The sequence below is a fragment of the Myotis nattereri genome (genome assembly GCF_964212035.1).
Source record: "Myotis nattereri genome assembly, chromosome: 8".
NCBI lineage: Eukaryota > Metazoa > Chordata > Mammalia > Chiroptera > Vespertilionidae > Myotis > Myotis nattereri.
In genome coordinates this window covers 29366782-29381545 of record NC_138083.1, presented here as the reverse complement: position 1 = coordinate 29381545, position 14764 = coordinate 29366782, and the positions used below count along the sequence as shown (strand labels likewise).

General features: G+C 47.8%; 1 protein-coding gene across 1 annotated transcript; it reads right to left on the bottom strand.

Annotated features, from left to right (window-relative positions):
* Positions 1–4793: 4793 nt before the first annotated feature.
* On the bottom strand, positions 4794–8570 carry PROKR2 (prokineticin receptor 2; the record flags this gene model as incomplete). The annotated part of the gene is made up of 2 exons (XM_081097790.1): positions 8051–8570; positions 4794–5490 (listed from the first exon to the last, which is right to left on the bottom strand). The coding sequence occupies exons 1-2, from the start codon at positions 8506–8508 to the stop codon at positions 4794–4796; spliced, it is 1155 nt and encodes a 384-aa protein (XP_080953916.1). The 5' UTR covers positions 8509–8570.
* Between the last annotated feature and the right edge of the window lie 6194 nt (positions 8571–14764).

Genomic DNA, 14764 nt, shown 5'->3' with positions numbered 1-14764 from the left:
ACATGGCCTTCTGTTCCAGGGGCTGACCTCCCTGCTTCTTGGAGGCAATTCCCTGCTACCTTCCTGTTCAGTGATTACTCATTCTTTCTAAGTTCCAATGAATGCCTCACCTCTCACCAGTTTGTTATATCTGAAGAAAGTGTCACATTTCCCCCCATACTAGTTTATCTCTGGGATAAACTGTACTGTTTTTGGAGCCCTTTAAATATCTGTAAAGGAGTAAGTGGTTCAAGCAACCCTAGGAGGTAATGTGCAACTAGTTGGTGGACCTCACGAGGAGCTGACCGAGTGACCAGAGACATTCCCTCATTTGGAATTCATTTGGCTCTTGGGAGGCATGAAGAATGACCTGTACTCGGGGTCAGCAGTAGTAATGTGTGTGAAGAATGCACTCTGTATCTTTTGTGGTCCCAGGCTTGCTTTGTCTTTAAATGTGAGCAAACCCCTCTCCCACCACCTGCTTTTCCTGGGGCTAGTGTTGCCTCTCATCACAATAAGCCATCCCACATGGCTCCAGAATCACTTTCCAATAGCTCCCTCTACATTAACATAAAATGTGTTTAGACCTCCACCAATGGGACATATCTCTCATTCAGGAAAAAGGCAGAAACACTGGATTGGTCCTTGTATAATTCTCGCTCGTTTCTCTGGAATCCTGGAGTCTGGGTTATGAAGTCTCTTAACTCAGATGGAATGCACTCTGCTTGCCAGAGGGAGGGAAGCTATCTTTTGTGCAGTTGAAGATTCTCCCATGAGGTAAAAAACAGCTTAAATGGCCCTTTAAGCATTCTTAGAGAGGGACCCCTCCTTTGGACTCAAAGGGAGGCAGTTACCGAGTTCAGTTTACTGAACCAGAGTGAGATCTTGGGCCAATGTTATGGTTCCAGCAAGGATTAGCTGTGCATCATTAAGTAAGTGATTTCCTCATTTGGAATTCATATCTTCTCGCCTAAGAAAGAAATGAGTTGAGTTATATGCCCTTAAGTCTTTTCCTGTTCTGGTGTCCTATTGGTGTGTGTGTGTGTGTGTGTGTGTGTGTATCTTCTTGAGCCCAGTGGAGAAATAATAGCTAAATTGAAGAGATCAGTTTCAAAGCTATCATTTCCTCCTAGAAATAAAACTCACTTTAAGTTTTCTAATCACCTCCCATATGTCACATTCTCCCTTGTAAGTCTGAAATTGACTTTTATGCCTGAAGGGCTTAAAGCCATCTTTTGATTTCTTCAACTTGAGAATCAACTTATTTTAGATGTTGGATGCTGAAAGAAAAATCTCTAATAGCTTCATCATAAAGACATCTTTTCTTTTATTCTGACTGAGAAAATGGACGCTTTTTGCAAAATGAGATTAAATTTTCAAAATATAATAATATGTATAAATGTTTATATACCTTAGCATATTACTAGTATCTTAGGCTTACCATTAATTAGTTTTGAGAAGAAAAGGTTAAACACAAGTGTAATTAATTTATTACCTTAACACCAGTTAGATGAATGAACAGTTTCCATGCAAACAGCAATTTTCATTAAACAAATGAGATAATTTTAAAATGAAAGGGTAAAATGGGCACAGAGTAGCTGTTCTCTGCTTATTTGCATGCATGATACACTTCTGGGCTGTAAACTGGAAGGATGTACCGAGATGAGGCTGGTGCTGATATGAGCTGCCACTGTTCTAAGATACCTTCAAGAATTCCCTTTCTGTTTCAGTGTTGAACTGTTTAGATGGCTATTACTTCATTTATATCTAAATATATAACATATATTAAAGATTAATGGGGAAAATGCTCAAACACTGCAGCTAAGATTCCATATGTTAATTATTTCATTTAATAATAACATAGCACTCTTATTCACTGGAAAATCACAACTATACACTGATGTTTACAAAAATTGTTTCAGTTACATTTAAATGAAGAAAGGATGGTACATTTTGGATCAAAGGAAAAAGGGATGAATTTTTATTAACAGACACAATTCATACACAGTCTACTTTTTTTTGTACATAGTCTACTCTTAAAGAATCTTATTAGAAGAAGAGTCAGGAAGGCGGTAATAAATACAAATACAATTATTATTATACTAGAGGCCCGGTGCATGAAAATTCATGCAATGGAGGGGGGGTCCTTCAGCCTGGCCTGCTCCCTCTCACAGTCTAGGAGCCCTCAGGGGCGGGAGGCAACCTGACAATCAGGGGAAGGCGATGCCCCATCACACCTCTGCTGCTGCCACTGCCAGCAGCGCAAGCCTTGGCTGGCCCTGGTTACCTAAGCCTCAGGTGACCCTGGACGGCTGGGCAGCTGCCATCCGAGGCTTGCCTGCACCTTGGACTGGCCCTGGGTGGCTGGGGGGCTGAGGGGACTGGGGGTCTCTGGAGGCAGGCACATGGAGCAGCTGGGCCTGCCTGGGGGTGGGCCCAGCCTTGCCAAACCTGCTGCCCTGGCAGGGCTGAGAGGACTGGGCACTGCCATCTTGTGGTTGTGGGCGCTGCCATCTTTGAGGACGGGGCAGTCAACTAGCATATTCCCTCCTTATTGGCTGTGGGTGCCGCCATCTTTGCGACAGTGTGAGGGTCAATTAGCACATTCCCCCTTTATTAGATAGGATTTTTAAAAATGCAGATAACCCCAAATAATTATTTGCTTGGCTTTAGAATGCAATGTGTAATTTTGTAAAATTAAAACTTACAAGTCATTTGGCTTTGGCTAAAATGAAAATGAGTTTCCATTTTCTGAGGGTATAGTGATTGGACTTGCAGGTGTCTGCTGGGTAGTGATGGAAGAAAATGTTGACAGAGACTTCACTGATTAGTAAAGAAACAAAAAATAATTTTACAAAACCACACAAGCAAATAAATAACACTTTCTCCCAGTTTTCCAAATGCGAATGGGCCAATCCCAAACCAGGTACCATTTGTATAGTCTTTGCCTCAAAATAAATCAGGAAGAAATTAGGACAAATACACACAATCACCACAGATGTGTAATAATACCACCGATTATGCAGTGTTGGGGTGTGAAACATGCAGGGAAGGGTTTCAACACTCCTAGGACCATGGGATGCTGAAAGCCTGGTGATCACTGAGACGCTGAAGTTGAATCTTCCAGATTGCAACCCAGGACAGGGGTTTCTTTTTTGTCCCAGTGTAGACAGGCTGCATTGTGAAGAGTTCAGGGTACTTTGTTCCAAATTGGGATGAAAAAGTAGGAGTGTTCCTCCATAATAAGTCACAGTGAATGGTTTCCTTTGTCCAGACACACCGTTCAATATCACTTGTCCCATGTGCCCTGACTGGGAGTTGAACCATGACCTTCTGGTTCATAGGTCGGTGCTCAACCACTGAGCTATGCTGGCCGGGCGATCCATTCATATTATTCATATGGTTGAAAAGCACTTTCCAAGTATAGCCCATTTTGTAAAAGAGGATTTATTTTACAAAAGTGGTCTAGGCCTTAGCAGAACAGCCACACAGATTATGTTCATTGCCAGTGGCCAATTCTACCCTTTTCTCTGTCCCCTTCCTCCCTGACACTAGAGCTCTGAAATACTTTACAGTATCAGGAACTGGAACTGGATGTGGTCCTTGTTTCAGGATTGTCTTCACACAAAAGGATGATGAGCTTTCAAGTATCAGTGGGAGATATTTTTTGGTTCTTTCCTTTGAAATTACACCCCAGTAGATAACCAATGGGCTGGCTATGGGGAAAATTCTTTCTGGAAGCCAGGATCCTAGAGAATGTCCTACGGAGGTAGTAAGAGCTGAGTGGAAAAGCTCAATGTGATGGCACGAACTATCTTCTGAAGAGGCTGTAAGCCCCATACTCTGACAAACTTATTTTTACATTTCCACCAAGTCTAGGTGCCTTATTTTGTTGACATTCCTGCACTGATGAGATGCAGAATGCGGGGAGATGGAGAGTGAGTCCAGGTAATCATTTGTGGTCTGAGCATCTATATATCCAGATATAACTTGGTGATTCCAATAGCTTCTGCCATTTTGTTATTTATTTCTTTTTAAAATAGACTTTTATTGATTTTGGAGAGGAAAGGAGAGGGAAAGAGAGATAGAAACATCAATGATGAGAGAGAATCATTGATCGGCTGCCTCCTGCACGCCCCCCAACAGGGACGAGCCGGCAACCCAGACATAGGCCCCGACAGGGAATTGAACTGTGACCTCCTGATTCATAGGTGGATGCTCAACCACTGAGCCACACCAGCTGGGCTTGTTTTGTTATTTAAATATTGTTTTTGCACAGGGTAGGTGATCAACAAAGGTCAGCTCCTGTTGCTCTAGTCCAGTGGTCAGCAAACTGCAGCTCGTGAGCCACATGCAGATCTTTGGCCCCTTGAGTGTGGCTCTTCCACAAAAATACCATGTGCGGGTGCACACGTACAGTGTGATTGAAACTTCGTGGCCCATGTGCAGAAGTCGGTTTTCGTCCTGGGCGAGTCTATTTTGAAGAAGTACTGCTGATATTTGGCTCTGTTGACTAATGAGTTTGCCGACCACTGCAGTCTAATCTCCTGGGTGTGGCTAGCACACAGATGTTCAATGTCAGTTATTGGTGTGCTTGTGCATACAGTAGGTGCTGAGCAGGTATCAGTCAAGGTCAGCTGCTGTGATTTGTGTAGGGTCTCCTTCCACGTTATGACTGAGAAGCATCCGGTAACTTGAGGGCAGAGAGGCAGGAACACAGCTGCCCTTTCCGCACGCAGCCCATGAACTTGGCTATCCACAAGTTTTCCTCAAAGTACTGGCTTTTGGATGTTCAATTGTGAGAAACCAGGGGGTCACTTCAGCCTGATACAGTCCACCTCCTCCGTGGCCGGCACGCCGCTGGTTTTGAGGTCGAGCTCTGCGCTGGACTTGCTCCCGTGGTGGGAGGGGCGCCAGCGGAGCCGCATCATCCTCTTGACGTACTTCATGGTGTTGTTCTTGACCGTCACGAAGCACACGGTGTTGATCATGCTGTTGCTCATGGCGATGCACTCCACGACGTAGAAGGCCGTGAGGAAGTGCTTCTCCTTAACAAACACGGCGGGGAAGAAGTCACGCACGATGGCGAGGCCATAGAAGGGCGCCCAGCACAGCACGTAGGCAGTGAGGATACACACGAGCACCAGGACCGTCTTCCGGCGACCGCGCAGCCGCTTCCGGATCTGCTCCGTCTGGAAACCGGGGACGGCCTTGAACCAGAGTTCCTGCGAGATCCGGGCATAGCACAGGGTCATGGTGACCACGGGGCCCACAAACTCGACCCCGAAGATGAAGAGGAAGTAGGACTTGTAGTAGAGCTGCTGGTCCACTGGCCAGATCTGGCCGCAGAAGGTCTTTTTCTGGTTTTTGACGATAACGAGGACCTTTTCGGTTGCGAAGTAGGCAGATGGGATGGCGATGAGAATGGACACCATCCAGACCAAAGCGATGAGGAAGGAGGCCGTTTGGTAATTCATCCGTGGTTTCAAGGGGTGAACGATAGCGAGATATCTGGCGGGGGAGGGAAGCCATCAATAATAATATGTACTTGAGAACATTTATTAGTTTCATACTAACCCCAAACACACAAAAGCGGGCACAGTGTCTCCATGAGATCCCATGCACCTATTTATCCAGCTTCAACAGCTTGTCTTATTAGCAACATCATTTGGCATTTGGCAAAGTGAGTGGTGTAGAGGAAACAACATAGAACTTGGGTCAAACAGATGGAATCAATCCCAGCTTTTCCTTTGATTGGCTTTGGGGAATGGAGTGAATCATTCAGTCTCTCTGAGGTGTATTTCCTCAACTGCAACATGGGAAAAAAATGACAACCACCTTGCAGGGCTGCTGCGAGCATTAAATACAATAATGTTAGCAAAATGCTTGGCATGTACTAGGTGTTCAGTAAGTACATCTGGCCTATTATTATTATGTCCTATTGATACCACCTTGGCTTTCAACCTTGCCATTTTGCCCAAGAATACAATACTTTGAAAACCCTTCTTTACAAATATCTCATGCTTTAGAGAGGTGGAACCCCTTTCAAGGCAGTGGACTAGGGCTTCCTCTCTCCTCTCCTGCTGGTATCGTCCTGCATTACTGAGTAGGAGAGTAGGGTGGGCCTGAGGTGGAATCTATGGAATCTAATGAGAAGTAAATGGCTTGTCCATGCTCACTTGGTACTGGGACCAGAATCCAGGTTTCTGATACAAAACTTTTACACCCACCTCCTTGGGCTTCCTCAAGCTCAGATGAGAAGGTGGGTGAAGTCACCTTGACACCCTAAAGCAAGGTGTTTGTTACCGTCTATTTGCTTGGATGTGTTTCTTGAGGTCAACACTCCTTCTAGGATTTCTATGACTTGACATAGCATCTCTTCCAGGCCCTCTACCCATGAACCACATTCTTTTTGGCAGTAGGTGGTCCTTCTGATATTTATACATAATAGAACAGGCACATTTACCTGGTTGCTTCTTAAGAAACTCCTGTTACATTAAAAACATACCCTAGATTATAAAGACAAAAAGATTTCAGTGGGACAAACGGGATGAGGAAAGTAATAATTTTCACTTGAGTAAACATCAGAATCACTCAGGGAATTAGATAGAAATGTAGACCTAGCCCAGGAATTCCCATTCAGCAGGGTTGGGGTAGGGCCCAGGAATCTTTGTTTCACTGTATTAAATGATAGCCTGGGGGAATTTTGCAGTTGGTTGGTGGGTGCATTTCATAAACATTGGTTTTAGGGCTGGAGAACCCCAGAATTGCAATAACAAAATTGTTTTTCCTGCAGGAATCTATATATAAAAGCCCAGCAACCAAATGGCAGAACCACCAGAACAACTGGTCAACCAGTCGCTATGACAGGCACTGACAACCAGGGGGCAGATGCTCAATGCAAGAGCTGCCCCCTGGTGGTCAGTGCACTCACGCAGTGGGAACAGCCGCTGGGCTGAGGGGGATGAGCAGCGCTCCCACAGCAGGAGCAGCCGCTCAGAGGGCAGGTCCACAGCCGCTCGGCTGACCAGGATGAGCGGTGCTCCCACAGCAGGCTGGTCCCTGCAGGCCACGCCCCCCACGAGTGCACGAATCTGTGCATCAGGCCTCTAGTTTTGTTATAAAAAAAGATGCCTCTTATGTATGTGCATTTTATTATCATAAACAATAATCAACTAGTTGATAAAAAGGACAACAAACCTAAATAGCACTGAGAACTAGAGAAAAAAATAAAAGGATTGAAAGGAGACAAAGGGGAAAAAAGATGATTAAAAACACATTATCAAGACGAGTCTCAGCACAGCTCACAATGGTGAACCAAGAGAATGTGACACCAACTGCTCCCCTCAAACAGCCCCTGCTGGCCTACAACACTTGGCAGAAATAAGACATGTGTCTGATTTATCATAAGCTGCTATTAGAAATTTTACTTTACAAATCTATAACAGAGCAAGGACTTCCAGAACATCTCATGCAAATATATGCAAATGAGCATGTAAATGTATACAAAAAAGCAAAGGAAGCTTTTCCTTCCTTTTCTGCAAACAAGCCCTGTTGTTGATTTTATAGTCACCAGAAACAAGAGTACATCCTGTATGATTCCATTTTTATGAAGTTAAATAACAGGATTGTGTGTGGTGGGAGGATTGCCAGGTGAGGGGCATCAGGAAGTTTTCTAGGTGATGGAAATGTTCTATATCTTGATCTGGGGAGTGGTTACACAATAACTGGGTACAATCTATTTTGACTGGAAGCTGCCCTGGTTAACTCTCATGTGGCTTCTAAGTATTAAGTTGCCTAAACTTTCTGCTTTTGCTTTGTGTTTGATACAACTCATGGTCATGTAACATGCATACATCTGAAGCAGCTGTGGTATCCGGGGGCATAGTCCAGAGCTGGGGGGCTCCCATTTGGGAGAACGTGAGCCACAACTGGAAAAACCAGGTCTCCTCTTGCCCCGTGATAGCTCAGCGAGCATTCACTTATGAAGCAATGTGAACAGTCAGAGCTGAAGTGAGGAAAGGGGCAGCCTGGTCCAGCCCCCATCTTTACCCCTGCCCAACATCCTCACCTGTCAATAGCGATGGCCAGCAGAGCATTCGTGGAGACGTAGAGCGATACTGTACGCAGGTAGTTGACAGAGGCACAGAGCACATGGCCGTGCTTCCAGGAGAGCTGCCGCACCACATAGTAGTCCATCTCGAAGGGGCAGCAGACTATGGCCACCAGGAAGTCAGAGATGGCCAGGTTAGCAATGAGCAGATTGGTGAGGTTCCGTAGCTTCTTATAGCGGGCGAGAGCAGCAATGAAGACAAAGTTGCCAATGCCGCAAACAAGCATGATGCCAGCCAGTGCGATACCGATGACTATCTTGGCTGCGAAGAAGGTCCGAGTCTTGGTCATGTCCTCATCTTCATCCAGAGGGAGGTCATAATCAACATAACTGAAGTTGAAGGGAAGGGAGGAGACATGGTCTTGGGATGGGTTGAAGTTGGGTGCAAAACTAGTGTTTACATTCTGGGTGGCCATGATGAAGCTTGCAGGTGGAGTGGTGGGTGGAAGTCTCAGGATCTGAGTACGCTGAGCTCAGGGTCCAGATCTCTGCTCTCACGAAGCTGGTGAGCCTAGCACCCTGCCCACATCTTTGGGAGAGTCAACATGCCATCCTGGATCCTGGAAGGAGACACAACCAGTGCACAACATACAGCGAACATGTGGTAGCATCCCCACAGAGCCCCCCAGGTAATGCCAACTAGACCTGGTGCTCACCCACAGACAGAGCTACCCAGGGTACAGGGGAGAGGAGACATGAAATCTAGAAACTGGGAAATCCCAGTTTCCTCCACTGTGTTGGGCTGTCAGGAGGGGACTGGGCATAGGATGGGCTGGACTCTCCAGAGACATGCAAGAAGAATGTGTATCTTGGCCTCCCCCTCTCCCCAGGAGCAGGGACCCCTTTGACTGCCCAGTCACCAGGGGTCCTGGAAGTTCTCCAGGGCTGCTCCAGGCAGCTGGCCCAGGCATCTGTGGCAGTCACATTGTGGTGCCGTCCGTTAGCCAGGGACATGAAGCTGAAGGACTGGGATACAACAGGGTCTTTCCTCTACAGCAGGGCACTGTTCCCTCTTTCCTGGCCAAACCACGGACTTGGAAATGACCAAATCTATCTTCATGTAGACAGACTGAGTCATCTTGGGGCAGTGATTTATGCTCTCTGCGTGCCAACCTTGTAAACCAAACTCCTGCTGCCCAGCCCAGGGCCTGGCACATAGTGGGGACCCATAGGAATCTGTTGAATGAATGAATGAGGATCCTAACCAGGATCCACAGGTGGAGGAGGCTGTGGGCGGGAGGGCATTCTTCAACCGCTACATTCTGGGAACCAGTTTTAGAAAGACATCCTTTGCCTGCTTTCCCTCCCTCCTTTGTCCCCAGTTCCCCTCCCAGAATCAGCGCTGACTGGGAAGCACCATGGCCTGTCACCAAGGTGTGTGTCCTCTGAAAGTGGCAGCTGCTCCAAGACTGGGCCTAACTGAAAACAGCCCTGCTAGGGCGGGCAAGTGTCAGCGAGGACCCAGGAGGGCCTGAGGACTGCGCTGTCCTTTATAGCCTCAAGATGCCCACGGGAGAGGAAATAAAATCTCTCAGGTACTGAGCCTTCAGGAGACAGTGTCACCGAGTTCAAGACATCGGAGGGGTCGGAAAAAGAACGCGGACCACCAACCCCCGAAAAGGGGGCCCCAGTCGCCCAGCTGTGAATCGCCTGCACCCCTTCCCCTTAGCACACTTGGAAAGACTCCAAGTGTGGGGGCCGCAGGATGCTGGTAGCAAGAAGTGGACCCAACTGGACAGGCGGTATGGCCCCGCCCTCTGAGAGGAGGGGTAGAGCCAGGGATCTGCCCCGGGAAGGGAGGAAGGCCGGCGGCGGGCGCACTCCCATCCGCTGCATACCAGAGCTAAAGCCTTCCGGAGGTGAAGTCCAAGTCCCAGTGGCTTTCGCAGACGGGGTGTCCTTCCTCCCGGTCGCCTCTAGGACTTACGGGAGGCCCAGTGCCCGACAGTACAGCCCCAGATGGAGAAGCAGGAACCACGCCCTCTTGGCCACTACGCTCCGCGCCTCTCCAGTCCGGGGACCCCAGAGGAAGGGGGTGCACCCGGACCGGGCAGACCAGCGTCCCATTCCACGGGATGCATCCTTGACCAACTCGCCCAGGAACCCTCTCCTCTCCTTCCCGATTAACCATCCAGCGTGGCCGCGTGGTCCCCAGAGGAGCCGCCTCGGCAGAGGCGAGAATCAAGTCAGAAATCCGGGCTCCAAAAAGCAAAGCGTGCGGGGCCTCGGGGCGAGAAGAAAACTGCGGATGCGGATAGGTACGGTGAGAGGAAATTTCCCCCAAGAAGGCGCATCCCTCCCCACGCCATTCCCTGTAAATTGGCGCTCGCCCGCTAGCATCCTTCACCCCCGCCCGCCGCCCCCAACCCGCCCCCCCCCCCTCAATTCTCATTTACCATCCTCTGCCCGGTCTCTTCTCACGCCAACTCCTCCACTTTGAGCCATTCCGGGTGCATCCCGAGGAAGTTCCGGAGGCAAAGCAGCCCCAATCCCTCCGAGAAAAAGTGGGCGTCGGCTACCAATGGAGCTTTGGTCCGCCGCCTCGGCGCTTACCTGCTCCCGTGCCTCCTTCCCGCGCGCTCCGCGGCCGGGTCCGATCGGTTCCCGCTCTGGGGACGCGGACTTGCACTTGCAAGGGCGCAGCGTGGCGTGTGTGTGTGTGTGTGGGGGGGGGTGACTCTCTTTCTTAATTGCCCCAGCGCGCTCCCCGGGAGCGTAGCGGTCTCGGTCCTGCAGCGGGATTTGGCGCTCGCCTCTGCCGCGCTTGGAACCGCGGACCCAGCCCGAAGCGCCCCGCCCCGCCCCGCGCTCAACTCCGCCCCCGGTGTCCCCGCCCGCTTCTTAGCCGAGGCAGACGAGGGTCGCTGGGCTCCCCCTCACCTGGTGCGCTCCTGGGAGCCGGACGCACGGAGCTCTGGCCGCGCTGGCGGGCGTTCCCAGTCCCCGGTGTCGGCCCCTCGCAGAGGCTTCTGCGCCTTGCCACCCTGGTGTCATAGGGTTTAGCCGATGCGATCTGGAGCAACCTGCAAGGCTCTCTGCGCCCCACACGCGCGCCCCGCGGGAAGTGGCCGTGCAGGAGCTGAGCGTCTGGTCTCCAGCAGGATCCCAGTGCCAGAGTCCGCTCCCGCTACACGGGGACTCCTTCAAGAGGAGTCCGGGGTGCAGTCCATCGTGCCCGAGAGCTGGTGCTGGGGAGACTCCTACGAGCGCAGAGAGAGCTTTGTGGGCTGGTGGAGGAGGAGGAGACCCCTTCCGAGGAAGCTGGGGGTCGAGTGAATGCTCAAAGCTCTGACTCTGAAGACCTCACCAAAACCCCGCGATGCCCACCACGGCCAGATTCCTGGGCCATTCAAAGGCTATCCCCGCTGGACTTCTGCCTATCTGTTGGGAGACTCCGGAGTCCTTCAATGGCTTCCAACAGGCTTTGTGGTTTCAGGCAATTTTCATGACCTCCCTGGTCCTTGATTTCCTTACACAATGAGCGAGGGGATTAAACTCTATAAAGAGCAGCTATTTCTAATGACACCCCCCCCCCCCACTCCCCACCTCCCATCCCCGGAAAGCGCAGAGGGAAGCTCTGGGTTTTCAGAATCTGAACTGGGAGTTGTGTCAGGAGACTGAACCCTCCACTGATATATCCCAATATTGCACGCTTGGAATATGGACTCTGCTTTGTCAGATCTTCCCATTTTCTCAGAGTGTCTGGAATCTCTGAGATTTATACTCTGTTGGCTAAAACAAATCAACAAAACCTATGCTGGCCAAAGACAGCATATCTCAAAATGAATGCAGTTCCTTTGAGCACCAACTTAAAATTCCTGATATCCTTTGAGTGGTGACATTCTGTGCTCCCACCTTATGTGCAATTAACCCTGCCCTCCTCCCCTTTCAAAAAATATTTTCCCAACTTTATTGAGATACAAATTACATATAACATTGCATAAGTTTAAGGTATACAATTTGATGACTTGATATACATATATATTGTGAAATGATTACCATAATAAGGTTAGTCAACACATCCATCACCAAGCATAATTATAATGTGTATGTGTGTGGTGAGAACTTTAAAAATCTGATTTCTTAGCAACTTTCAAGTATTCCATATCAACGTATGGAGCACTTCTTCATTCTTTCTTTTATAATTGTAAATGGCCCCTTGTGCGGATATACTGCAGGTTTTAAAAAATGTCTCTGTTGCTAGACACTTTGGTTTAATATTTTCAAAGTATGCCTGTTAAATTACAAATTGGATTATATCCCAAATTTTAGCAAACATAGTGCTATACATAGTGCTATAATATAAAATTAATAGTTCTTCAATGAATAACTATACATAACATCTTTTTGTATATATGCAAATGTATTTGAATGACAATTTTCTAGAAGTGGCATTGCTCAAGACATAAAAGCATTTTAAAATTTTGTAGAGATTGCCACATTGAACTTCATAGTGGTCTAACCATTTTTTACTTTTTTTTTTAAATTAAATCTTTATTGTTCAGATTATTACATTTGTTTCTCTTACCCCGCCTCCCCATAACTCCCCTCCTCCCAGTTCCCGCCCCACCCTCTGCCCTCACTCCCCACCCACTGCCCTCATCCATAGGTGCATGATTTTTGTCCAGTCTCTTCCCGCATCTCCCACACCCCTTTTCCCCCCAAGAATAGTCAGTCCATTCCCTTTCTATGTCCCTGATCCTATTATAATCACCAGTTCATTCTGTTCATCAGATTATTTATTCACTTGATTCTTAGATTCACTTGTTGATAGATGCATATTTGTTGTTCATAATTTGTATCTTTACCTTTTTCTTCCTCTTCCTCTTCTTAAAGGATACCTTTCGGCATTTCATATAATCCTGGTTTGGTGGTGATGAACTCCTTTAGCTTTTCCTTATCTGTGAAGCTCTTTATCTGACCTTCAATTCTGAATGATAGCTTTGCTGGATAAAGTAATCTTGGTTGCAGGTTCTTGGTATTCATCACTTTGAATATTTCTTGCCACTCCCTTCTGGCCTGCAAAGTTTCTGTTGAGAAATCAGCTGACAGTCGTATGGGTACTCCCTTGTAGGTAACTGAGTTTCTTTCTCTTGCTGCTTTTAAGATTCTCTCTTTGTCTTTTGCTCTTGGCATTTTAATTATGATGTGTCTTGGTGTGGTCCTCTTTGGATTCCTTTTGTTTGGGGTTCTCTGTGCTTCCTGGACTTGTAAGTCTATTTCTTTCACCAGGTGGGGGAAGTTTTCTGTCATTATTTCTTCAAATAGGTTTTCAATATCTTGTTCTCTCTCATCTTCTGGCACCCCTATAATTCTGATTTTGGTACGCTTGAAGCTGTCCCAGAGGCTCCTTAGACTATCTTCGTATATTCGGATTCTTTTTTTCATTTTGCTTTTCTGGTTGGGTGTTTTTTGCTTCTTCGCATATCAAATCTTTGACTTGATTCTTGCGCTCCTCTGGTCTGCTGTTTGGAGTCTGTATAATATTCTTTATTTCAGTTGGTGTATGCTTAATTTCTTTTTGGTTCTTTATCACAACATCAAGGGTCTCATTAGATTTCGCGAGGATCTCATTAAGTTTATCGGCGGCTTCTAGACACTTCTTGAGAGACCTTAAAAGTGTGGTTCTGAACTCTATATCTTCCATTGACAATTTTGTCCAGTTTCTTTGTCTCTGCATTTTGTTATGTTTTCTTGGTGCACCCCCTAGTGGTCTTTGTGTGCAGTCTTGTAGTTAAGCCTTGATTGTTGTAGCTAATACTAGGGGAATTTGACCTCCAGGCCAAGTGGCTGTGAGAATCAGCTGTGTCTGCAGTGAGAGAACTTCTGTCCTCTAGGGAGGTGCTAATCTGGCATTTGCCTTAGACTATCCGGCAAATGCCTCTGTGCAGGGCTTGGGCGGGGCGGGTGGGTCGCCTGGGATCAACAGGGTGGGCTGGAGAGAGCAGTTATGGCTGCTCTCAGTCCTGTCCCCAGGGGCTCTGCCTCTCTGAGTCCCAGCAACCGCTGCAAACCTCCGAGAGAAAGCTGCACTCGCTCTGACCGAAGCCAGACAGTCCCGCTTCTCCTGTTTGAGTCAGGGTCCCTAAAGACTTGCCTGGATCTGGAGCACAGAGTCTGCGACTCCCTCTGATTGAAAACAACAACCATGCCCTCCTCCACCAGCCCGCTCTGCATGCATTCCACACCTCAGTATTTGACTTCAGCACTGCGCCTCCTCTGAGTGTCAGTATGCGTTTCTCTTTCCTCCTAGTTGTAGGACTTCCACTCAGCCAGCATTCCTGTGGTTCTGGGTGATGTCTGTTCAGTCTTTTAGTTTCACTTTTGAAGTGGTTGTTTGAGGCAGCAAACTCCGGCGTTAACCTATGCTGCCATCTTGGTTCTCCTCGACAGTTCTTAAGAGACCTTAAAAGTGTGGTTCTGAACTAAATATCCTCCACTGACAGTTTTGTCCTGTTTCTTTGTCTCCGCATTTTTTTATGTTTTCTTGGTGCACCCCCTAGTGGTCTTCGTGCGCAGTCTTGTTGTAGTTAAGCCTTGATTGTTGTAGCTAATACTAGGGGAATTTGACCTCCAGGCCAAGTGGCTGTGAGAATTAGCTGTGTCTGCAGTGAGAGAACTTCTGTCCTCTAGGGAGGTGCTAATCTAGCCTTTGCCTGAGGCTATCGGGCA